We start from the raw sequence: 25,195 nt of genomic DNA, 5'->3' as shown, positions 1-25,195 counted from the left end.
ACTAACCTTGACTCCTCATATGCAGGTTGTGTCTGCATCTGTTCCATTACTTCTACGTCCAGATTATTCGACATCCTGAAAATAAAAAAATCATTGTACTCACACAATATCAAACCTTTTTACCACTAGATCTCGGATATATTTTCTTTCATTTGGATCATTAATATTTATTTTACTTTTTATCATTCAAATTCAACTCATTTAACAACTTGGTCGGGACTTTCGGTTTTCGATGAAAATAAATCCTTAACAATAGGGTAGTTTCCTTCATCAAAGAAACCGAAAGGCATTGATTGCGATTTGTTACCCACCATTAATTCATAATATACAAATTATTTCGTTTTAGAAATACCGGTTTAGACGAATGGCAATGGTCCATTTTTATCCTCATTTGAAAAGGGCCAGATTGGCGCCCAGGCGATGCCACTCCACGTGACGTCACAGGGACCTAGTTTCTATAGGAGAAGATAGGAGTTATACATCGTCTGAGATTACCAATGCATGCATGAGGCGCAGAGCTAAGGGAAACATGTCTTAATAATCACCTATTAAAACTGGCTAAGGTCGGAAAGTTTTCTTCGTTTGATAAGGTATAAATAAACCTTTTTTAAGCCAAGCGCTACCAGCCAGCAAGGCACTCAGCTACCCTCTAGCATCCTGCGTTCTATCAGCGCTCAGAGCCTCGATCAAGGTCACCTCACAAGGCGGGAGGGGGAACCAGAAATACGTCACACGGAGAGATTTCCTTACCCGTCGCGTTTTCGCGAGCTTGAAAATTTTCACTTTTCATTTAATCGCGAAAAATAGATATCGTCATTTAAAAATCTAAAAGCGTGAAATACGTACTCCAGGAGTAATAATCTTCCGATATAGGCAATAAAAAATAATAGGAAACCACCCTATTCCCAGATCTTATGCAAATGTTCAAAAATTCCTTTTTTAAAGCTTTCTATGCGTGGTCACAAATTGGCTCAAGGGTTATGCCACTGCTGGTGCTCACCAATTTATCAGGGTATTAGGGTCCAGACACTAGTAACATCGCGGATAAAAGTGCATTATTGTGGGATTGTTCAACATCACTCTTGAATTATAAGCTCGATTGTTCCAATTAAAATATTGATATTCATATCGATAGAATATAGATAGAAATATTGATATTCATTAGAGGTGTATTTATCTAATCCTTTCTCGGGTCCTAATTGTTGTTTTGCTAAATTTTCGTGACGTATCCTAAACAATCCCGCGAACTAATGCAACATCAATGGAGAAGATATTAGGAAAAGATGCACTATATTCAAGCCCACGTTGAATAATACACCCTCTTCCGAGTGCGTAGATGGCGCAAATTGATTAAAATATCCTCATAACATATAACTGTTATCAAAATGCTTTTCCCGCTTATGGTCAATGCATTTTTTCCTGAGGATCCGAAAAAAGAACTGAATTCAGTTTTTATCAGTTTCAATATGCCGCATGCTTAGGACCACGAATAAATTTCCGTAAAATAAACTTTTAAGGGTTTAAAAGATTCCGCGAAATTATATTTCTCGGTAATTGATTCCTGAAAACGTTAAAATTGCTCATCTTTACCATCATTATCATTAAGAGATAAATTTATCATGGACTTAATACCTTTTTGTATAAGATCGTTGTCTAAAATTTCAAAAACATTATGCCCAATTTATAACTATTCCCAACCGTTAGTCCTAAAATAATAATTGGCTCTTTGAAGTGAAGAGTCTTTACTTATGCCACATGGACAAAACGGAATATTATGGTAGAGGAGACAGGTTGGGGAAACAATTTTAGACGAATTAACACATACTATATACTAAAAGCTATGCTGGAGAAGAATTTAAATATACATTAATATTATCTCTCGTTATATCGAAAATTCTCTCTTCCTCCCCGTTGAAACGACTACAATCCGTCTGTCCAGAACAGCACATCAGTATAATAATAATAAGATGTCTTTATACGGGCGAGGTTGAGATTAATAAGTCCTCTCTTCCACCTAGCCCCTCGATAGCGTCAATGCAAACATTTAAAAACTGCAAATAAAAGTTTGCAATGCAAAAAATATACAATATACATTATTGGTGAAATGTCAAACAAGATAAACAAGTATGTGTGGAAATTCGTGTCGGAAAAAAGATTTCCGTTTGTGGGAAAAAACATGAGGATAAGAGAGTAGTATCCATCAGCGAGAGAACCCACGGCAGGAAAACGGTCACACAAGAAGGGGGGCGAGAAAAGCCTGCGAAACCCCACTGATTGTGAGTGAAAACTAATGTCATTTTACATACAAAATGCAAGATATTTAATGAGGTATATAGTATACACAAATATTGCACATGCAAGTAAGACATAAAATATAACATATATACACAAACATTCAGTGATACATATAACTTATATTATAACGTATATTATCCAGCTAGTTGTGTAGAGAAAAGTGCTTTGTGTAGCCTTCTCTTAAAAGATACCAATGATGATGAGTTCCTAGTTAAAACGTTAAGATTATTCCATTCTCTACATGCAGTAACGGTTTTCTTGTAAATGACAGTTCGGTGATGAGGTATAAGGATGATCATCCAGATCATGACGATGCAGTACCAGCTCGTCATCAACATTAAGATGCAAAAAAAACCTACGTAATTACATAATCAATTACATTTCTCAGCCAATGATAATCAACGCCAATCATTATGACGTGGTCATGTGCGTGTTTGCGCACTATTTCCATCTCAATTATCCCACCTGATATCGGGGCCTGAATATATTATTTTCAATCGAACGTGCAGACTGCCACGAGTAGGTTTGAAGTATGGTGAAAAATTATGAATTTGTGCAATAAAATTTATATTTAAGAAAAAATATCAGTTCATGTTGCATAATTCCAAGGTAAAACAAAATTTTAATCCCGATTGAAGCCTTCGGACGAGTCCATACAAAAACCATCGAAGTGCGAAGAGGCCCGCGGAAGGTAATTGGACACTCTACCCTGAATGTGAAATTCGCACGCCTGTGGCTTAGTTTGGGATTAGATCTTCCCTCACCGATCCATATCGGTATTCTGCTCGAAACGGTGAGTGAGAGAGAGATAGAATTAAAAATTAAATACTTAGAATGGTGAGAATGTTAATGAGCAAGCTATTTATGCGCAATGTCAGAACTACTACGTTTTCAGTACTACTGTGAACACACTACATATTTTCGAACACATATTACAGCCTTGAGTATTTATCAATGAAGTCGCTCATTTTCCACCAAATAATTGAATTCTTATTGCCGGTTAGGTAATTTCTTCCGTAGATAAAACGATTGGTTAATCCTATTATAATCAATTTACTCTTGCTACCACTGAACGGTCACTCCACACCGGTGGGTGATAGGATCACCGATTCTAAATACGCGTCTTTCATCTTATGGCTGCTAAAATTTCTTGAGAGTGACATGATAACCGTAGAGCTAATAACATTCGGAAACGAACTCGACCGGAGCACTTCTTTTGATTTTCTCTTGAGTGACGTTTTCACGCAATCTCACCTGAATCTGACACTCACACGGGAAAATAAACTCGGGAGCTTTCGAAGTAGTGACTTCTTCATCAACCTAAGTAAGAATGGGGAGGAAAGGAGTGTGTTGGGCAAGGGAAAAGAGGGGAGAGGGGGTTAGGAAGAGACGTTAGGATGCGACGTTCTAACCCGGAAAGCTATTGGCTTGCAAGTGCCCAATGAACGCCAATTCGAGGGTGTGGAGATTGAGGGCGGAGTCAGCGGGAGGGAGGGAGGCAATGACTGAAACATGAATGAAATCACAAGTCCGACAGAAATGACAAATTGACCCTCGAGCGAGCGCGCTGGCGTATAAAGTACGCTAATCTTCTAAAACAAAGAATTTAGACATTTTACGAATATTCTGGTCTAGAATGGACTCGTGTATTCTTAAAATTTAATTTGACTGTTTGTATCGTGAGCTTTTAAAGCACAAAGTACAGTAGAAAAATTTTTTTTTTAGATCGGAAAGAGCAGCCCAACACCCCTGGCGTATAAATTACGCCGCGCGATCGGCCACCTGCTGTACCACCTGTATACTTTTATACCTGTATAACCTTATAATGTATAAGCTTGAACTAATTTCTAAAAATAAAGATGAATTTTAACATAAATCGAGAGTTATCATATAAATGCATGCAGCGTGGACAAAGTACGCCATGCGCCCGGTCGTGTAAAAATATCAGGCCCGCCCGCTCGAGGGTTAAGAGAGATATTTTGCCAAACGGATAGGTATAGGAAATCGTTTTTCCTTCGAACAATAAAATACTTAAAAAATGACTATATAACTTGCTAAACACTGAGGTTGTGGCCATACTAATCTGGTTGTTTTGTTTTTTATTTGAAATTGTAATTAGCTTATTTGCCTAATTTTTATTTGTTACAAGTGCACTTTAAATTGGTATTCTTGATGTATATGTACCATTTTCTTTAATATAAATGAATAAAATAAAAAAACAATTGTTGGTAGGACTCCGTATGAGTATTTCCTATTCATTTGTTGAGGGCTGGTGTCCTAACACCCCCTGCCAAACGTCTATCGAGGCGGCTTACGCGGTAGTTCGTCATCATCTGGCGATCTGCCATTTTCTTTAATATAAATGAATAAAATATAAAATAATTCTTGGCAGGACTTCGTATGAGTATTTCCTATTTATTTGTTGAGGGCTGGTGTCCTAACACCCCCTGCCAAACGTCTATCGAGGCGGCTTACGGGGTAGTTTGCCATCTTCTGGTGATCTGCCTGTCGGCCGGTTCCTTGCACCAACGCTTTCTCCATTCTTTTCTGTATACAGCCATTTATTTTAAGCCTCTATATTTTCCCAAATTTAAAATGTCAATTAACTTCAGCCTTCTCCTTCCTATTCTTCTCATCCCTTCCACGATTTCCTCCTAGGCTACCTTCAAAATGTCATTATCTCTCTTCACATATCCCAGCCAGTTACGATTCCTTTTATTTATTTTAGCCATCATTGTTCTTTCCTCATCCACCCTGTTCAACACTTGCTCATTCCTTACTCGATCCGTCCACCGTATTCCCTCCATCTTCCACCGAACCCACATCTCAAACGCCCCAATCCCGTCCCTGTCTCTCATCCCCATCGTCCAAGTCTAAGATCCATACAAAAACACACTCCACACATAACACTTCAACAATCTCTTCCTCAATTTTAAGTCCAATCCCTTGTTACACAACGCTCTTTTCTTCTTCTTAAAAACTTCATTCGCCATTCCTATCCTTTTTTATCATCCAATAATCTCCCAGTCCTCTGTTCTCAAGTAGCTGTAGGTTCTCACATTCTCTATTTCGCCTTCTTTTGTCTTAACTCTCATGCCATCTATATTGTTCACTTCCATCACTGTAGTCTTCTTCTATTTCATTAGTTTGTAGATATACCAATTTATGGGTTGAATTACAGAGTGGGTGACATATCCTGTAGGTATTTTCTAAAGGAGCAATTTTAAAGAGAAATTGCTCTCCTTTTTTTTTCAGGTAAAATGTTTTCTGGAAAGAGCAGTCGCATTTTAATGGAATTCCAGGTTATAAGAATGCCCTCCATAAAATAAAAATGGAGATGGGAGACGATGAGCAACCACAGATGGTACTGGATGACCAAATGGAGTTGTAACTATGTATTTCACCTGTGTAACGAACTCTTTTTAGAACAATACCTATATGAATAAAACATGAAGATAATTTGCTTGTGATGATGTGTGAGTCTTAGTGATTGGAATATCTGCCGCAGTCGCATAACAGCATTCCTATGTCAATAGAAACCAACCACACAACTGCGGTTAGAAAATCTTTCCGCCGTTGGCACTATTGCTCCGATAAACATACGTAACAAGTGTTTTGAGTAAGTATCTGACGACAAGCTGCCTGGAAACAGGACGACATAGGCGTAAAAGCTTTAATAAAAGTAGACACACCCCGAGAAACAGAATACTTAACGACGTAATATTGTGAATGCACATTAATTAACTGTTATTTAATTACTATTATTTTATAACGGCTATTAATTAACATTATTTAATTTTCTCTCTAGAATTGCTATATTTTCAACATTCCGAAGTATAGATTGAAGCTATTAACTAATAATAGGGTAGTTTCCTTCATCAAAGAAAACGAAAGGCATTGATTGCGATTCGTTACCCACCATTAGTGTATTCATAATACACAAATTATTTGGTTTTTGAAATACCGGTTTAGACGAATGGCATGGGTCAAATTTTATCCTCATTTGAAAAAGGCCAGATTGGCGCCCATGCGATTCCACTCCGCATGACGTCACAGGGACCTAGTTTCTACACGAGAGGATAGGAGTTATACATCGTCTGAGGTTACCAATGCATGCATGAGGCACAGAGCTCAGGGAAACATGTCTTAATAATCACCTATTAAAACTGGCTACGTTCGGAAAGTTTTCTTCGTTTGATAAGGTATTCATAAACCTTTTTTAAGCCAAGCGCTACCAGACAGCAAGGTACTCAGCTATCCGCTAGCATCCTGCGACGTATCAGCGCTAAGCCTCGCCTCAAGGTCACCTCACCGGGCGGGAGGGGGAACCAGAAATACGACGTACGGAGATATTTCCCGGCATTCATACTTAAGCGTCGCGTTTTCGCGCGCTTGAAATTTTTCACTTTTCATTTAATCGCGAAAAATAGATGTTGTCATTTAAAAATCTAAAAGCGTGAAATACGTACTCCAGGAGTAATAATCTTTCGATTAAAGCAATAAAAAAATAATAGGAAACCACCCTATTTTCATGCCTTTTCTTCAATCAACGGCAATCGAGAAAATTTTTGACATGCAATGTAATATCTCTTCACAAGTTACAACTACTGCCTAATTCTTGTCTTTGCAATTGCTGATACTTTCCTTAAAATCTGGTGGTCTCGTACTTCAACCTTTAATGCATCCAAGGTGATAACTTGACCCATTATTTATCTGACTTTGGTATCGATGGAATAATATCCGACTATTAATCAGACTAGCGAACGCCATGCAAAAATTTGGATGCTTTTACTCCTTTTAATACGTCGGCAAGCATCTCGTAATCAGAGAGTATCCTAAAATTGACCTCAAATAACATGAGTTCCATCGAAATGGCTCCAAGGTCGAGACAGCAGTTTAAAATACTATCGATGACCATCAGTTTTTAAAAAAAGTTTCGAGTGTTCTCATTCTTGGTGCCATAAATTTTTCTTTTTAACATAACTGGATGTTTTAAATGAAAGATAAACCTTTTATTTAAATAATACACGAAAATAATTTGTTTGGAGTTCTTTAGTCACTGAAAAAATCTACATTCAGTGTAGTGAGGGCAAACTTTTATGTAACTTAAGCAGCCTTGAGTTGATTATTGTATATTTTTGGAATCGCATACCCGCGACTTACGCTTTCAGTACGTGGTTGGCGGCGCGGCGAAAGGATCGCCATGACATAGCTTTGCCATGGCAACGAGTTTGTTGTTGACGAAATGTCGGTATCATCTATGCTCCTACTTAAACAATCTGTGTTATGATTCTTAGATGCGAATCTTTCTAATAAGTATTTATTATACGTCATTTTAGTTCCAAATTTTTACCAGCCGTTGCTTCGAGCGCAACGATCAGAGTATTTAGTTTTCAACTTCAAGCTATTCTTCGGATTATCGAGAACCAAACCATTCTCTGCGGAGACTTTAATGTTATTGATAGCGATACGAATAATGATCCGCGCTTTAGTATCGCTTGTTTTCCGGTACTCTGGGTGTATATTTTCTCTGAGTAATTCCACTATGTCATTGATGCCTTGTTTCCACTAATTTCCCATCCAATACTCACTCTAAGTAACGGTCACGTCCGCTTGTGAAAACCATAGCCCCAACGGCGCGGGCGGCGGGAACCTCTAACCGCAGTCGAGTGGTTGGTTTTGGTTACGTTACAAACGCTGTTATGTGACTACGATTTATCTTAAAATCGCGCATGTTTGCGCATCGTCCCAATAACTCTATTTCAACATTTCTCTTTTTTCTATACCAGCAGGCCACCTGGCGTCACTCGGGAAGGGCAGTACCCAGAGAAGCGGGAACGTAGCCCAAAAACGTCGTGTGAGCGTGTAATCCGGTAAAAAGATTTGCATCTAGATGTGGGAAACTTGAAACATGGATTTCATGATCATAGAGCACTTTTATGTTTTTACTTTGAGCGTGTCTAGAGGTGTGCCTACCTGGTAGGATGGCCAACCGCAGAAGTTGTATGACGTGACGTTACAAACAGCAATGAGGAAAGGACGCGAAGGATGCAACCGAAAGTAGCGTTACGGGGTTTGTGAGCATTAGATGCACCTATGCACTAACTTTGGTCGCAATCCGTTTATCCGTATGGAAACAGTTAGTGGACAGACAAACAAGTATCCCCTTTTATTGGTATTGTTCCATTTTTGTCATTTTGCGGGTAAAATATGAAGTACCATCTCACTCATCAGTTTGCATGGTATTTTCTGGTAGTCATTTCGCTATTTCTTAGCATATTTAGAGAAGCAAGGGAGTATTTAAAATTTTTTTAAATTCTTTGAAATGCAATCACTGATAAGATGCCTTTTTAGTACGACATAGCTTTTCCATGACAACAAGTTATTTGTTGACGAAAGTTCCTTCACTTCACAAATCACTTTATTTCAGTATTTCTCTTTATTCTGTATACTGTTCCATTTTTTCATTTTGCAGGTAAAATATGTAGTACCAACTCACTCGTCACTTTAAATTGTTTTCTCTGGTAGTCATATCGCTATTTCTTAGCATATTTTGGAGAAGCAAGGGAGTATTTCAAATTTTTCTAAATTCTTTGAAATACGATACCTGATAAGATGTCTTTTTAGCACGACATAGCTTTTCCATGACAACCAGTTATTTGTTGACGAAAGTTCCTTCACTTCACAAATCATTTCATTTCAGTATTTATCTTTATTCTGTATACTGTTCCATTTTTTTCATTTTGCAGGTAAAATATGTAGTACCAACTCACTCGTCACTTTAAATTGTATTCTCTGGTAAACATATCGCTATTTCATAGCATAATGGGATAAGCAAGGGAGTATTTCAAATTTTACGGATTTCTTGTAAATTCCATCGCTAATATGATGCCTTATACGCATTTTGAGGTGATTTTGTGGGAATGGATTTGAGATGACCTTTCGTTTTCTTGCGTAAGGAGAGCCAAGAGCACTGTAATTCCCTTTACGTAAGATTGCGAGGTATACTTTTAGATGACGATGAGTATCAAGCTTTGGGGGGGTTATCTTGAGCTAATTCATCTCGAATTTGGCGGATAAATGTTAATTTTTTTACCAGGATGGTTAAAATACCCAACCACATTATAAATTCTGAAGTGTTTCGTACAAACTATTGTTTTTGGTATCGACCAATTACTCTCTCCGCCCAAAATGAACTTATTGCAATCGAATCCATGAAATCAGAGTAAACTGCCAGTGAAATAAATGTCAAACGATACATTTTTGCAGAATCTCTATGAAAATTTTAAAATAATACTTCCAACGTAACATTGTAAAAGCATGGGCAATAAGGTTTAAAAACATAACAAATACATTGGGACCTCGCGAAGAGTTCAAATATTGCCTTTATCTACTAACTTTGAAATCAGATATCATACATTTTTCAGCTATAAAGCAGGCCTGTTATATTAATCATTACATATATAATCCTAACTTCGTAGTTATATTGCTAATGTATTAAATTTATTGAACCATGCACGAGGATGACAATTTTTCTCTTTTTTCGTTCTCAAATACTTGTTCAAAAATTTCCCAAATATGGATTCTAGATATATCCAAACCAAATTAAACAAGAATTTTGTAAATATTATCGGGATATTACATAGAAATATAAATTATGGTAAGGACAATCCACAAATATTTTTTCTATGTCTTTAAAAACATTCTCAGAGAAGAAGCGTTACTAATAAAATGAGATAGACCGTAGCTACGCTTAGCTTTTAGTTCTATAAGCCAATTGAACGGTGTTCATTATCATGAGCAGTATTTATTATTTTTGGGTATGTTACCAAGAATCAATAATGATTTTCCTATTTGAATGCATACGTTCATAACTCAATTTAGATATTAGGTCACTAAGGACAGTCGAAGAATTTATTTTAATGGTAAAACCTCAGTGAGTTGATTAACTTTGATAACATATGTTAGGTAATATATACTAAATCCATACGCTATGGTCAATTGTATGATTTTTTACATTATATTTTGAAGTGGTGATGATAGCGTTAAATAAATGTACTACTTTTCTCCCATAGGAAGTTATTTAGAATACGTCAATATTTTGTATCTTTATCAGGTAAACTGAAACCACTAAATTCTAGTGCGCTCATTGAAGATCGGCAAGTTACGTAAAAGTCTGATATTAAAAATTGATAGTAGAAAATAGGTAATTCTCACGAGCTAGAATAATTAGTACTCTATTTCATCCACATGCGGTATTTATCACCCTGTATAAAGATCTCTAAGTCGCGAATATATCCTCTTATCCGCTAATATCCTTCATACATCAGTTTCTTAGACTTAAATTGTGAGAGAAACCTACAAAAATTCTCAAGATACCCGTTTTAGAATCTTTACCTGTTACTAAACGGCCAACTTTTTAGGAACACTTTCCGCAGTACAGCGTCAACAAAAAATTCTTAGTTTTACATCTTAAGGCCCAGTCAAGATAATAAAATAAAAATCAAATCCTTGATCCAGGACTTTTTTATTTCCAATTCCAATTGCAATTATCAGAAATCAATTGCAGTCCTGAGAATGGAAATTATTTTAATGATCTGAATTGTTGACTTAATTGAAGGGTGATTTATAAAACTCAGTCTTTGACGCTGAATATTGAAATTAAAGTCAATTTATGTTATACTGAAAGCATCATTGGATATTTTGGTGCAAGATGTAATATCAAAGTTCTTTGGCCTAACAACAGATGGTAATAGGCGGTAAACTTTGCGTCGCACGTCCTGACATGTCCACGTGTGTTCACATGTGCACGTTCATACACGGCTAATAGATGTTAACAAAAGCGTAGCTAAAACATTTTAAGGGAATTTTACTTATTAAACTGTGGCGTACGTTGAAATTATTCTTGTGTTTCCTTCAGATTTGTCTCAGGAAAGGTAAACAAATGCAACTTGCTTCGTGGACATAAATCTTCATCGTAATGTATCGCTGATGTTGAGGCCAAAGGCTGACGAAGCAAAGGGTTTCCAATATCCGTATTACCGGACTATGTATGGCTTTCCGTAAGATATAGAACCCTTTCATTTGATATCTGGTTAAGTGAGCATTCATTGATGTAACTCATCACATTAAAAATCTTTCACAATAAAAATTCAATAACTTTATAAATTAAGTGTGGGATTGTCTTCTACTATAACTTATAATTTCTTGTCGCTTCCCGATAATATTTGCTAATGTTTTGGTTAACTTTCGTTCTGAATTTTTCCTCAACTAGGCCAAATCTATTGGATCTTAAATTAATTCATCATCATCTCCATTGGCTGAAACATATTGGAGCATCTATGACTTTGACGAAGAAAAATATTAATGAATGGAGCAAGCTGAATATTGAAAAATAAGAGTTATTATTGATACTAGAGTGCGTAAATAAATCATTAAATGGCTTATATTAAAATTAATATGATTATCGTTTACCTAGATAAAAATAATTTTTTACAAACAATTCCCATTTTCATGCGATGAAACTGCTCTCTTCCTTGTTTCGATGCCAAAAAAAAGAGCTGTCAACTTTTTTTCCTTTCGATGAATGGAGAATTGAGTACCTCATTACATAATTTAATCATTGGTTACGTAAATTGATTACGCACAAGAAGGGAACTGACTTGGCTATCGCCTACAAGGAACTGGCGAAAAAGAGTTCGCATCAAGTGCAAACGTGCCAAAGATTGGTAAAGGAGAACCATCTACTTCGACCTGGGCGGCAGGCATCGATGGTCACTTCATCATCAGGTGTTATCTAAGCAAATACATGTTGTGTGTCCCTCTCCCGCTTGGACACGGATGAAGTGGCATTGCGATGTGTGATTCAAGGCTTGTTACGTAAAATCTTCGACCCCCGTAGCCAAGATCACGTGGTTTCGTCTTCCTCGTATTTCGCGAAACGAAGATCGCGATCGTGAAGTAGGTTAAAGCACTATTTTTTCCCGGTATTCGAAGGCCAGGTTCGGGACATTGCCGCGGAGATGGTTTATCCACCGAGTCTAAAGGCCTGGTTATACGGTACTTACACTAACCTGTACGAGACAATGTCTAAATGTGCGAACGCGAGAATATACGCGAAATTTCACTGAGTAACCACCAACCTTGTGCGAATGCACGAACTAGAAACTCAGCCTATCAACAATCGCCGAGCATTCTTGGAGCAAACTTGGGCACGAAATGAAATTTGACGAAGCCTAAATCATCAAATCAAGGAGAAAAGATATTATCCCAGGCCGATAAAGAAGTCAATCGAAATAGCAAAATCGCCAACAAATTTTAACTGGGAAGACGGATGCTATTTAAATAATGCTGGTAAGTGAGTGTTTCAGTAACCGGCTAATCACAGCACAAAGGGCGATAGAATCCGACCAATTACAATGCACCAGCGAGGATCGAGGGCTGCATAAACACGGCTAAAATACCGACATCGGCAGTTCGACATCAACTGCCTCAACAAATGTCTCTCCCATGAGTATTTGCTATGTCTCACCCTCCTTCAAATCACGTTTATCAAAAAATTGCATTTGTATCTCATTTTCAAATCCTTGAATTCGCTGCGGCGAACTTATTAAAAAAATAAATGAAACAAATACAAAAAAGAATGAAATATCACAAAAAAATAATGAAAGAATAAAAAATATAATAATCAATTGTTAATATTCAACAATTTTACCAAAAAAGCAATGATAATAAAAAAATTAATGTTTCTTCTTCTGTTGAAATACCTCAAGTATTATTTATTTTTTAAGTTTCATCTTCACACAAATAATAATACAGACGGCAACAGAACTTATGCGCACTTCACCTTTTGTGCTTCTGTTATCTGACTGGTTGAGGTGTGATTGGCTCACCGGTACAGTTTCAACGTTCGCGCCTTCGGAGCTGCCAGTAAGCGAAACTTCTGCCTCGTTCAGACGACGATTTTCACGAAGAGAGCTTCACGAACTTTTCGTCTTTCTCTTGTCGCTTCCGTTTCCGGTCTCCCAGCGCCTAATCATCGTAAAGTGGCGACGTTCGGAACTACGTGAAATATTGTCAGGACATGCATTCACACTGCTAGTTCGGCCAAATATCGTTAGGACGATCGCTTGGACAATCGTAATGTAAACGAGGCATTTGCCACTTTACGATGGTTAGGCGCTGGGAGACCGGAAGAGGAAGCGACAAGAGAAAGATGAAAAGTTCGTTAAGCTCCCTTTGCTCTATTTTTTTCATGGATTTGTCCAAGCAAGGAAGAATGTGGGCGGAAGAAAAATTATTCGTTAAATACTCGTTGAACACAGTAATATCATGACCCTGCATACCTCAACAGCTTTGCTAACCGTCAATTTCTCGTTCACTTTATATTTCAGCACTCGAGGGCAGCACAGGTTTTAACCATCGTAGTGTGATTGCACGGTAGTTCCAACGATTGCTGGGACAATCGTAATCTGAACGAAGCATTCGACCTGAAGATGCCTAGTGGAATTCCGGTGAAAATGTTGTCACCCTATGGCTAACAACGCGGCGAAAACCCGAAAGATGGATAGATCACCGAAAGAAAAAAGAGCCTGTTTTCATTAGCTTTGTGGATTCTTACATGCTCCGTTCCGGTCCACCAAAATCATTCGTGCATTCACACAGAAACTCGTAAGTGTGAATGTACTTACTAACAACCACGCCTGAAAACTTGTTACTCACCGAAAACTGTCACTCGCGAGATGAAGTTACATCGCTCAAAAGTTGTTCTTCTCTCACAGTGGCGGATCCAGAATAGGGACGAGGGGGGGGGGGGCAGGTAAGGATAATCTCCCAGTTATTGTGGGGGTCCGGAAGGATAAATAAAAGTTTTGAGAATTTCGATTCTTGAAATAACGCAGCGCAACACAAGGTTGTCTCTTTATTTATTTTCCAAAGAATTTAATTTTTTTTAATAAAAATTTTATGTACATTTTTAGATATTTTACCTCGCGGTAACTTTCTGTAATGCGCATGGAGTTATCCGTGAATTTAATAGTTTTCGGGGCTTCCATTGTCTCTATATTTATTCAACAACTGAACAAAATTACCATTTAATCTAGTGTAAATTAGATACTCCATATCGAGTGTAGGTTTGAAACCTTTTCGCTTATTTGCATTCTCATTTTCACAATGGTTTGACCACGCAAATCGCAAGTACCTATATTTTCCGGAGACATTTTCATAAAATTATAATTAATGACCTAATTTAAGTAAATAAATATTATGATAAGTAGTAAGATAAGTAGTAGTAGTAAGTAGCTCCAACGATTGCTGGGACATTCGTAATCTGAACGAGGCATTCGACCTGAAGGCGCCTGGTGGAATTCTGGTGAAATTGTTGTCACCCTATGGCTAACAACGCGGCAAAAATTTATGTACATTATTAGTTATTTTACCTCACGGAACTGCTCAAGGACTAAAAACATAATCGTTGTCTATTGATCTTGCCGTCCGAATTCAATGGGCTCCTTCCTGATTTTTTTAACTTACCGATTAAGATAGTTTAAAAACATAGAAACACGTATTTTTTCGTTTTTGCAACCCGTCGATTACTTCTAGTACTATTCGCGCGGCAAAAAATCAATTGCCTCCACCCTATTACAGACTGAGTTGATGACGTCACAAGCTCCTACCAAGTTTGTCATCTCGTCCCAGCTGATCCTCTATCGCATCCCGCATCGGTTTCGCGTGGCTCCTCGTAGTTATCATTTTGTTGAGTGAATCCTTTCGTTGATGAGCGGGTCTTCCTCAACGAGTCAATGGACTCTTAATGATGTCACCAACTCATTATAAATGAGCGGCGACTTTCACGTCTTGATTTATTGTGAACTCGTGTGAGAATGGTTGAAGGAGGAGGTATTTTTTGTCGTAATTGATTTTTCCCCTACGCCATCTGATTGTGTAATGAGTTTCTATATCGAATGAGTTTCTATGACCTCCATTGATTCGGGAATCGCATGTGGCCCGGGGATTGCCGATTTCTGATTGGAAACGTTAAAATAGTAATCAGATAAAAGCGTTGAGTGCCACATGTTGTCCGACGGGCCGTAGGAAGTCGATCGAATGTAGTGATGGAAAAATCCATTTCGGTTAAAATTAAAAATCGAGTTTCGTTAATTAATCAAAGATCGAGGAAATCGAGATAGTGGAAATGTTGTGTTGAGGAGAATTCAAACTCAACACTCCGTCCGTCGGATGGGACGTTAAGCCGTGGTCCCCTTGGCGTCTTTCGTTAAGAGCAGGCTAATGCCGACATTATGTCACACAATTCAAGAAAATAAATAGCTTGAGGCCCTCAAATAAGTTTCATTGTACTTATCTTCGAGTTTCGATCCAAACTCGATTTTTCAAATTCGATCTTGACCCTTTTGTTCGATCTCGGCAGAAAACGGCACCATTCTTCAATTCTGTACTTAAATACTAATCACTTAATAATCAATAAACAGTCGCCAAGCTTCAAGTTGGTCTCAGCGTTTGGTTATGTACTGCTCAAGGGTGGCGAATGATCTTATAATTACTCTGAAGGTCGCCATACACTCTAAGGTCGCTGCTAATTCACATTATCATCTTATTTTGAAATGGAAGGTAGTTAGAGGAGTAAGTTTCTTTTCGTCGATGCTGGTTTCATAACAGCCCACGTCTGTTCTAATAAAAATGCAAATCTGAAGCTTCGAGGATTCATATGCGGCTCGCAGACGTAAATAAATCGTGTGACGTCCATTTACCTGCCAAGCCCCTCATGAAACGCATATAATGTTGGCAGTAATTCCTTGCAAAGGTATGTCTTGATTATGGAAGGATATCTACTTGCTCGTGTCTAACCGAGTCGTTAAGCTTACTTACCTACGTCAAAAATTTTATTACCTCGGGCGTAGTCGGTTTAAATTCCTACAAATCATTAACGACGAGACGATAAATGATTACGTTGACTAATGTAAATAGGTTAACTATTCATGGATTCTTCCGGTGGAAAAACACAAACAAAAATTCAATTGCCGCACCGAAGTAAAATTGATCACTGTTGGACGCCCGTGCGATCAAGAAATATTATGATGTAATACATCTGAGGGCCTCAGGCTATTTATTCATTTGAATTGCTTGTTCATATGCTCATATTTGCACTTCGATATTGGCATGACACGGCTTTAATGGTTATATCTCTAATGGTTACTCTTTTGTTCTTTCAGTAAAATAACGCCAAAGCGTGTGAACGATTGCTCAGGATTATCGGCTCAGGACTGATAATTTATTGCAAACTTTGAATTATAACATAATATAATATAACATACATACATCTCGGGAACCAAAAATCCTCATTGTACTTATAATGACCTACGGTCGAAACGCGTCGTCCTTTCAAAAATAACCATGTGGAAAAGTGCCATCTCTCTGTTCTTTCAATGCTTACAGGATGTGATTCCACTATATATCGTCTGATTCTGTTACTTTTATATTGAATTATAACCTCAACATTTTATTTATTTTATTTCTTTCCCTGTTTTCATAATTTTATATGCCGTATTAGAAATTCAATGAATTATTTCAATGACTTATTCTCCACTTTCGAAATACGTTTCCTTCTGTGCTCCAATAATGTGGTCAACTTGTGGATCTCCACCACGAAGTGCGTATCAAACTTTTAAACATACAATTTTACCTGTGCCACGGTCTTTTTTCCATTCCTTTTGCGTCGATAGTGAGCCAAGAACCTCTGACCTTGTGAGTGATAAAAGTAATTCCATTGGCTAACTTTGTCTCATTTTCCACAATAATACGGAAAGTTTGGGGCTTTGGTTTGGGGTTCCAACACTGCATGATACTCTTGAATGAAAAATACAAAGGGGACAACATAGAGGTGGTCCTAGCCCGTTTAGCATCCCGCCTCGTAGGTCCGGGTTCAAATCCAGGTGGTGGCAGAGAATTTTCAGAGACTGCTCGATCCCTGCTTGAATGTTGTGTTGAGGACAGTTCAAACTCAGCACTCCGTCCGTCGGATGGGACGTTAAGCCGTGGTCCCCTTGGCGCCTTTCGTTAAGAGCAGGCTAATGCCGACGTTATGCCACGCAATTCAAGAAAATAAATAGCTTGAGGCCCACTGATAAATTACAACATAATATTTCTTGATCGCACTGGCGTCCATCAATGATGAATTTTACTTAGGTATGACAATAAATTATTATTTTTGTTTTTCAACCGGAAGAATCCATGAATTCAGGCTAATACCATCGTTCAACTTTGTTTTTCTCCACCCTTCCTTACCAACTCTTCCCTCACGGCGCAAATGACCTCAGCTGTCGGTCGCCTCCTCCAAAGACCATATCATCCTAGTCCGTTCGGTATATACTAAAATTTTTTTACCAAGGAGGCGTTGTAATTGATCGTCAACAATATTCACAGATCGAAGATGAGTGCAGATCGATTAGTTATTTTCTCGATATATGCGATAACATATTCATAATCGCAAGGAATATCATCGGAAAGCATGAAAACGATCGATCACATTTTTTTTGAACATTGATAACGGTTAACAACCCCAACTATAGTTTATTTCACCTTGGTGTTCGGACCGCTCTGCCCGAAAGCGCAACGCCAGTGGTGACTTTAGAAAACCAATTTAAATGCACGATCTTTGAGCACATATGTAGCTGCAAGAGAATCTTCCATCGAAATTTTCGTGGAAAAAACAATATTGGTCAAAATTAGGTGCGGTGTGCACATTATTGCTGCAGAAATGATCACGAAAGAAAATTATATAAGGGAAAATTTGGCAGGATCAAGCTCACATACGCAAGTCACTCAACTAATCAGACGACCGCGACTTTGCAATGTTGCCGAAAGAATGTACGGCCCTTACCAAGAATTTTACATGAGAGGGCCTCCATTCCTCCCACCCCAAAACGTTTAAAATAATGACATGCTTTTTAATACGGTCCCGTTATCATTACGTTCGTTTTTTTGTAATAAATTTAAATGTAATCGCTTAATGTAATTCGTGTAATCAGCAATAGATTTAAATGTAGAGGGTACTCGAAAAGCTTTTCTTTCGAACGTAAATCCACGTATCAAAAGTTATTTCCCTAGTAAAATAAAAAAGGAGGTGGCGAACCGAGATGATATGATGCAAAAGTCAGAAAACCATCTAGGCGACGGAGAGCATGCCATGCAAAGATTAAAACAATCCGTGCTGACTCATCCGATTGATAGCGAGTTAATAATGAATAAATACAAGCTGTCTAGAGGAAACATGAAAGATGATTGTCGTTATCATATTGGTACTTAACTTATTTATATTTTCATATAAATAACTTTTATATTATAATGAAAAGTATATTTCGTACAGTCATTGTAATATGTTGCTCTTAATCTCAAATTTTTCATAATCTCATTTTTCGTTTGCTCGTCAGACCCTTGTGCCCCCTCCAGAAAAAAATCCAGTATCCGCCCTTGATACTATAACTATAATTATACACCACTCTACTATTCTATTAATTCGAGGAAACTCTTTTACATTCTGGAAATTCACTGCATTCTTTAATGTACCGACGCACAAGGGCGTACCCAGGATCAAAACTAGGGGGTGGAAGTTGTAGGTAAGATTTAAGCATGGAAAAGGTGAATGAAATCAGCATTTTTAGGAAACTGTAACGGCTCTCTTTCAGTTTTTAAAATTATTTGCTTGAAAAAATATTATTTTCCTTAAAGACATATGCGATTTTTGCTTCTAGGGGGGGCAGCTGCCCCCTCCTGCCCCTCGCTGAGAACGTCCATGCCCCCACGCATGAAACTTCTGGCAAGAACGCCTCGCGAGTTGTTAAGTTTTAATTTAACCAAAGATTTTACAAAGAGGCGCGTGTAACGTCAAAATTTCAAGACTAAGAAGGAAGAGAAATTTCATTTCTGAGTGTCAGTTTTCACCGCATCACAACCTTTAATTTGTGTGAGGAACTTAAGCTCCCAAGTATCGAATTTTAGTACTACATTAGTGATGCAGTGAAAATAATCTTCATTTTGGTTCATTGTAGAATCGTATATGGGCATAGTGAAAATGCATTGATCGTACTTGAAGTTGTTGGAATTTCAATTTAAATCGTCTCAAAATAAGCGCAAGCCTTCAGAGGTTAGATAGTATTTTGCACAAGAAACATTAATTCTGCCGGGTTAGGGGGGGGAGGTGGAGGGCATCTTAGAAAACCTCTGAAATACTTCGAAATAAACTAAATTTCGATATCGAAGGACTTCTCCTTCACGTTTTTAATTGAATAACTTGTTTGCCACCCCATAAAAAATACGAAATTTGGTCACTTGGTACTTGGGGGCCCCTTGTGGCACAGCATCCAGTTATTTTAGAGGAACCAAATTTTAGAGCACGAATGAGAACTTCATTCACGATCATTTTGAGACTGAGAAAGTATACATTTTCCAAATTCTGAAAAATAAGGGCCGGCCTACAGCCTAATAACCAAAATCTGAGGCTAACATGTACATTGTACACCCCAACTTAAGTATTAACGTGGGAAATGAACAAATTCTACCAAAGAATTATTCATAAACAGATATGATTAAAAATCCCCATACTTCTCGTTATTCATTATAGTTAACTTTAATGCAAATTAGATTAAAAAGCGAGATAAACAAGTGAAAACAAACGCTATCGTCGTAGTCAGCCAATCAAATCCATCACGTGATCTCGGGATTTGACATTTTAATCATGGTCGTATGCGTAGAAAGAGGAACGCGCACTTATTTTTGTTCACTCTGAAGGGTTTAAAAGTATACCGGTCGAATTTGTTAGTCTATAGTTTTCGGCAAGCCTGCGTAGTCACTGTCGAGTGACAAGTGTTTGGGGACCGTGTCCAGGTGGAAATAATTTCAAATACCTTCCTTCCCTCGAAGTATCTGTGGATATAACAGTCTCGAAACACAATTTATCTCAATCGCTCTTCCCGGTAGGGCGACTGAAGTTTAAATTTTAACGGCATTAAAATAAATTTTTGTGGATAACTTTTATTTCTTTTCCCAATTGGAGACAGCTCTTGATAACTATGTGTAAATTGAAACCGATTGAGCAAATTAACCCATTATAACCCAACGTCGCTTTTAATTGTAAGTAACACCAAAACTGTGTACATTTTCAGTGCTTTTCAGGAAAGATTTAAACTACGCGCCCCTCTTTGCTGTAAAGTTTAATGGCGATATATGCACCTGCCATAATAATTATGATTAATTAGAAATTTTTCACATTTTTAAAATGAGAAGTCTTGAAATTTAATTTCTCCCAGAAGCAGTCCTGGGTTAGAAAGGGCTAAAAAGTGTGAAAAATTGCAATAGCTGTTTGTACCATTACATTTGTACGTCCATATTATGTGTCCTTATTGCTGAAATGGCTCGAAGGTATTGCCTTAGGGATATCTTCAAGTTTCACATTATGATTGATGCTCAATATTTTGTAAATAACCAGAATGAATAAAATTATACAATTTTATAAAAATTTATTTCCGGGCAGAGATAACCCTATCAGTAGAAAAGGGAAGTGGACTCGATTACCGTACTCCATCCTATGATCTCAAGCTTTTAACATGATAACGTAAGTTTAAACTAGTAATTCGACTTCCCTAACTATAATACGCGCCCATTTTGCAAGTACAGCAAAAGGGTGAGGAACAAATTGAAAGCATTTACGTGGTGAAAGGTAATTATTTAGTACGTAATAGGGTGGTTTCCTATTATTTTTTTATTGCCTAAATCGAAAGATTATTACTCCTGGAGTAGGTACGTATTTCACGCTTTTAGATTTTTAAATGAGGATATCTATTTTTCGCGATTATTTAAAAAAGTGAAAATTTTCAAGCGCGCGAAAACGCGACGCGTAAGTAGGAATGATGGGAAAAAGTCCGTGCGACGCATTTCTGGTTCCCCTTCCCGCCTTGTGAGGTGACCTTGATCGAGGCTCTGAGCGCTGATAGGACGCAGGATGCTAGCGGGTAGCTGAGTACCTTGCTGGCTGGTAGCGCTTGGCTTAAAAAAGGTTTATTAATACCTTATCAAACGAAGAAAACTTTCCGACCTTAGCCAGTTTTAATAGGTGATTATTAAGACATGTTTCCCTGAGCTCTGTGCCTCATGCATGCATTGGTAACCTCAGACGATGTATAACTCCTATCTTCTCGTGTAGAAACTAGGTCCCTGTGACGTCACCTGGAATGGAATCGCATGGGCGCCAATCTGGCCTTTTTCAAATAAGGATAAAATTGACCCTTGCCATTCGTCTAAACCGGTATTTCAAAAACCAAATAATTTGTGTTTTATGAATGCACTAATGGTGAGTAACGAATCGCAATCAATGCCTTTCGTTTTCTTTGATGAAGGAAACTACCCTATTATTTAAAAATATTTTAAGTCTTCAACACGTAGGTATTTATTAAAAGTTAATTTGCTGATTTGGCTGGATTTCAGGAGTTCACAACCTCAGCGGCAAGTTTAGACCAGCGCTCGAAAAGTAATACCTGCTATTGCTTCTCCATGCATGACTGAGCGCACAATGGTTGAATTCTACAACTGTAACACAAATATACTGCATAGAAAATACGAAAATATGTACAGAGTTATTTTCTCTAACACCGTCGAAACTTTATTGAAAATACCTAATTAATTGATTTCGTCGCAGCCTAAAAGGTCGGTTAGTGAAACATCTGTGGAAAAAATATTCTGTATCTTAATATTTAGTATCCATTGAAAAATATCAAAACTTCAAATAGATTGCGTGGAATACTTTCAAATTTGTTCCCTTATTGTTGTTAGCTTCATCTATGGAGTATGTTGAAAGACATTTTGGCACTTAAATTAAAAGATAAAACAACCGAATGCTTCCAAGTTTGTTGTCATGCAACGTAAAGAAGATGATAGAATTCCAAGCGCAGAAACTACGCAAATATGGTGCTTAAAACCAATTATTTCGTGATCTAGTAATGATGTTGGTAAATATTCTATTCTGTGCGATAGCAAAATAATTATAGAATTATTTGAACTGTTATATGATAATTATTTGAATATTTGCGGGTAATGTAATTATTGAATTGTATTCCTGCGGCTGTTGAGTGATTTCAATAAAATTATTTCGGTCTTTCACGAGTTCATCAAAAAACAATACGTTCAACCTTTCCAAATTGAAGCCTAACGTTGGGCTTGACAAGCCGATTTGTATAGGAGAGTTTGAAAAATATTCATCACGTAAGTTTCTAAGAATTTATTACGAACAGACTAGTACCGGTGCGGGTTCTTCTCAAGCCTTGAGACACCGGGTAACGTCCTCTTCCTCCATTCCCCAGGAATCCTTCACCAACTCCATGACTTATCTAACTAATTCAGGTTTCCTTATCCACGAAAATAACCTCACATGCCGCCGATCCAAAACATTTCGCTTACGAGACCGCTTCCTCAACCTCTCGCGGAAGTAGGCTGTAGCTTCCGAAGGACGTAGCCTGTTATGCAGGCGAAGAAAAAGCGATATTTTATATAATATAGCGTATTTTAGTCTATTAATCGACAAAGGTGGCTCTTGTCGACCTTTTACGTTGTACATGAACCAATAAATGTGTTGACTTTTCCGTTGAAATAATTATAATAGCAAATCTCTTAAATTTCTATTCGCATCGTTTAGAAAAAGATGGTTTCAGCAAAAACGGCTTGGCTTTGGCTTGAGAAATTTGGCGAGTAAAATTACTTATTGCAACGTCCTTTCTTCAATTCACTGCGGCACTCAATTTTTCTCCCTCACGATCGTCCCTTTCATTCCTGCAGCTAATCGGTAATAACAAATGAAAAAATATCTTAAAATATACGTCAATTATTCAAAGAGAACAAGTTTCTTTTGTGGAAACAGTTTCAATTTTTGAAAGCTGAAGGACATTTATCTGTTTTCTGCAAATTTAAATGCGGCATCTGTACTAAATTTCAAATTGCAAACTTTCGTAATAAAACCAGAGGAACATGCCCTAGAAAGGAAGTGTGCAATGCGAAAAGCCATACGGTTTTTCCTCTGTTGATGAAACCCAGTGATTTTTCCGGAGGATATGCTTTACGAAATTCACTAGCCACAATTTATCTTTGACTTGGCGAGTAAAATCATTTACTATAATGTCGCGTGTGCTCAAAATATGGCGCTCAGTTTATTTTTTTCTATTTCTAATAACCATCTCATTTCCTGAAGCTAAACTTTACCATTTATAGGACACTTCACTCTCACACTTTTATGTCCTTTTTCATGGCATATTACTCTTTTGAAGCGTGTGCTATCATATTCAAATTTTATAATTTTCAAAAAGTAGACACTTTTCAAAATTTGACCGTATTTGACATTCCTCTAAGTTTCTCCTTCGTTAAACTTATATATATGAGATATAGGTAAATTTTGAGAAAGATCAACTGTATTTGCAAAGAATATTTAAATGTACACGGATTATTTTCTTATCCTAGTATAAGCTGAGATGCGAATGTAGTCACCTACTAAAGTATCCTCGCACTTACGAAAGCACATCTTTCAGCAGTCCCGAGCGATAGCGATTCCCATTTTCATGCGTTTGAACCGAAATTGGTACGCACAGGATTACCATTGAACAGTATCCTCATGGGGGAGAACAATAAACCCGTTATAATCTTCCTCCGGCCTTGTCCAGAAGATTTGGATTGAACTGAATAAACAACATCCATTTTTAGGGGCAGCCGCTTCGCCCTCCCCCTCATCCTCCTCCTGGCTACGCCCATGGTGTCTTATGATCAGTGGCATCATTTCCCTGAATATCCCTCCATCTCCCACTTTTTCCCACGGATATGCTTTATTCTATGCTTATTTTATTCTTTATAATATCAATACGAAATAATACCCTCGGAATACTTATAGGAAGCACATAGATTTTTCATTCCTGGCGTTTGAAAAAATTGGAAAGCGTCGCGAAGAAATTGTGTAAAATGCTTTTAAAAACAGTCTTTGAAACTACGTTTTCTGTCGCATAAAATTGGCGTAAGCCCTCAAAATATGGTTCTATTATTTTTTGCTTAAGGTAAGAAGACGTCATTTAAGATGTCATTTTTAATTAGATTTATCTCTTCGAATTATCGCTGTGAGTTTCTAAGTACACCCTCCCTTACTTCGAGAGGAATATCTCTATTTCCTGGCCTGCTATTTCCGCCGCCTTGCAATTTACCACGCCTCAAAATGAACTACACGTTTTCATGTATCATCGCAATCATAGTTATTTGTTCTAAAATTTAACCGATTTCCAGATTACTCCGTATCGCTTCAAGGTAATCAAAATGTTAACCGATCATATCTTTCAAAGACTCCCGAATGAAATTGATGATCGAGGTTCCTAGATTTTTAAAATACGTAAAAACATTATTTTATTACTAGTGGAATAAAATATTATCGTATGACATAACATATCTCTCAATTTCACTTTACCATTACAATAAAATAAAAAGACTCTTTGCTGAAAATCGAGTTGAAGCGATATCAAAAGTAGCTATGATTATTATTTATTAGTATTGATACTCTTGATTAGATATTTGATAGATAAAGGACAGAAAATCTTTACTCACTTCTATCCGCCAATCCTAAATGTCCCGATGTATAAGAGTGCGGTAGCCAGTAAGTCGTTGGATCGTTGCGGCGATCTCGCGTCTTGACTGGAGAGTAATTCTTACGTCTCGCTATATCTTGGGTGGACGAAGGCTAGCCTTTATATAATCATCGATGCCAGACTTTCACGGTCATTGAGCCACAATGCGATTATTAAAACCAAACCAATGTAAGAAAAAAGAAGAAATGACAGCATAACTCAGTTTTGGCGGGTCGTATTTTTTC

General features: G+C 37.5%; 1 protein-coding gene across 11 annotated transcripts in view; it reads right to left on the bottom strand.

The window, feature by feature from the left end:
* Nucleotides 1–25,192, bottom strand: part of LOC124157454 (golgin subfamily A member 6-like protein 6) — a 58,848-nt gene extending 33,656 nt beyond the window's left edge. For all 11 annotated transcript variants that reach the window (XM_046532155.1, XM_046532156.1, XM_046532164.1 and 8 more), the window contains exons 1-2: nucleotides 24,931–25,192; nucleotides 7–75 (exon numbers count right to left, since the gene is read on the bottom strand). In XM_046532155.1, the coding sequence (XP_046388111.1) occupies nucleotides 7–74 (68 nt within the window). In that variant the 5' untranslated portion in view covers nucleotide 75; nucleotides 24,931–25,192. The remainder of the gene's footprint in view (nucleotides 1–6; nucleotides 76–24,930) is intronic.
* Nucleotides 25,193–25,195: the final 3 nt, after the last annotated feature.

The sequence above is a fragment of the Ischnura elegans genome, chromosome 4 (genome assembly GCF_921293095.1).
Source record: "Ischnura elegans chromosome 4, ioIscEleg1.1, whole genome shotgun sequence".
Classification (NCBI taxonomy): Eukaryota; Metazoa; Arthropoda; class Insecta; order Odonata; family Coenagrionidae; genus Ischnura; species Ischnura elegans.
This window is presented reverse-complemented; position numbering and strand designations above follow the sequence as displayed.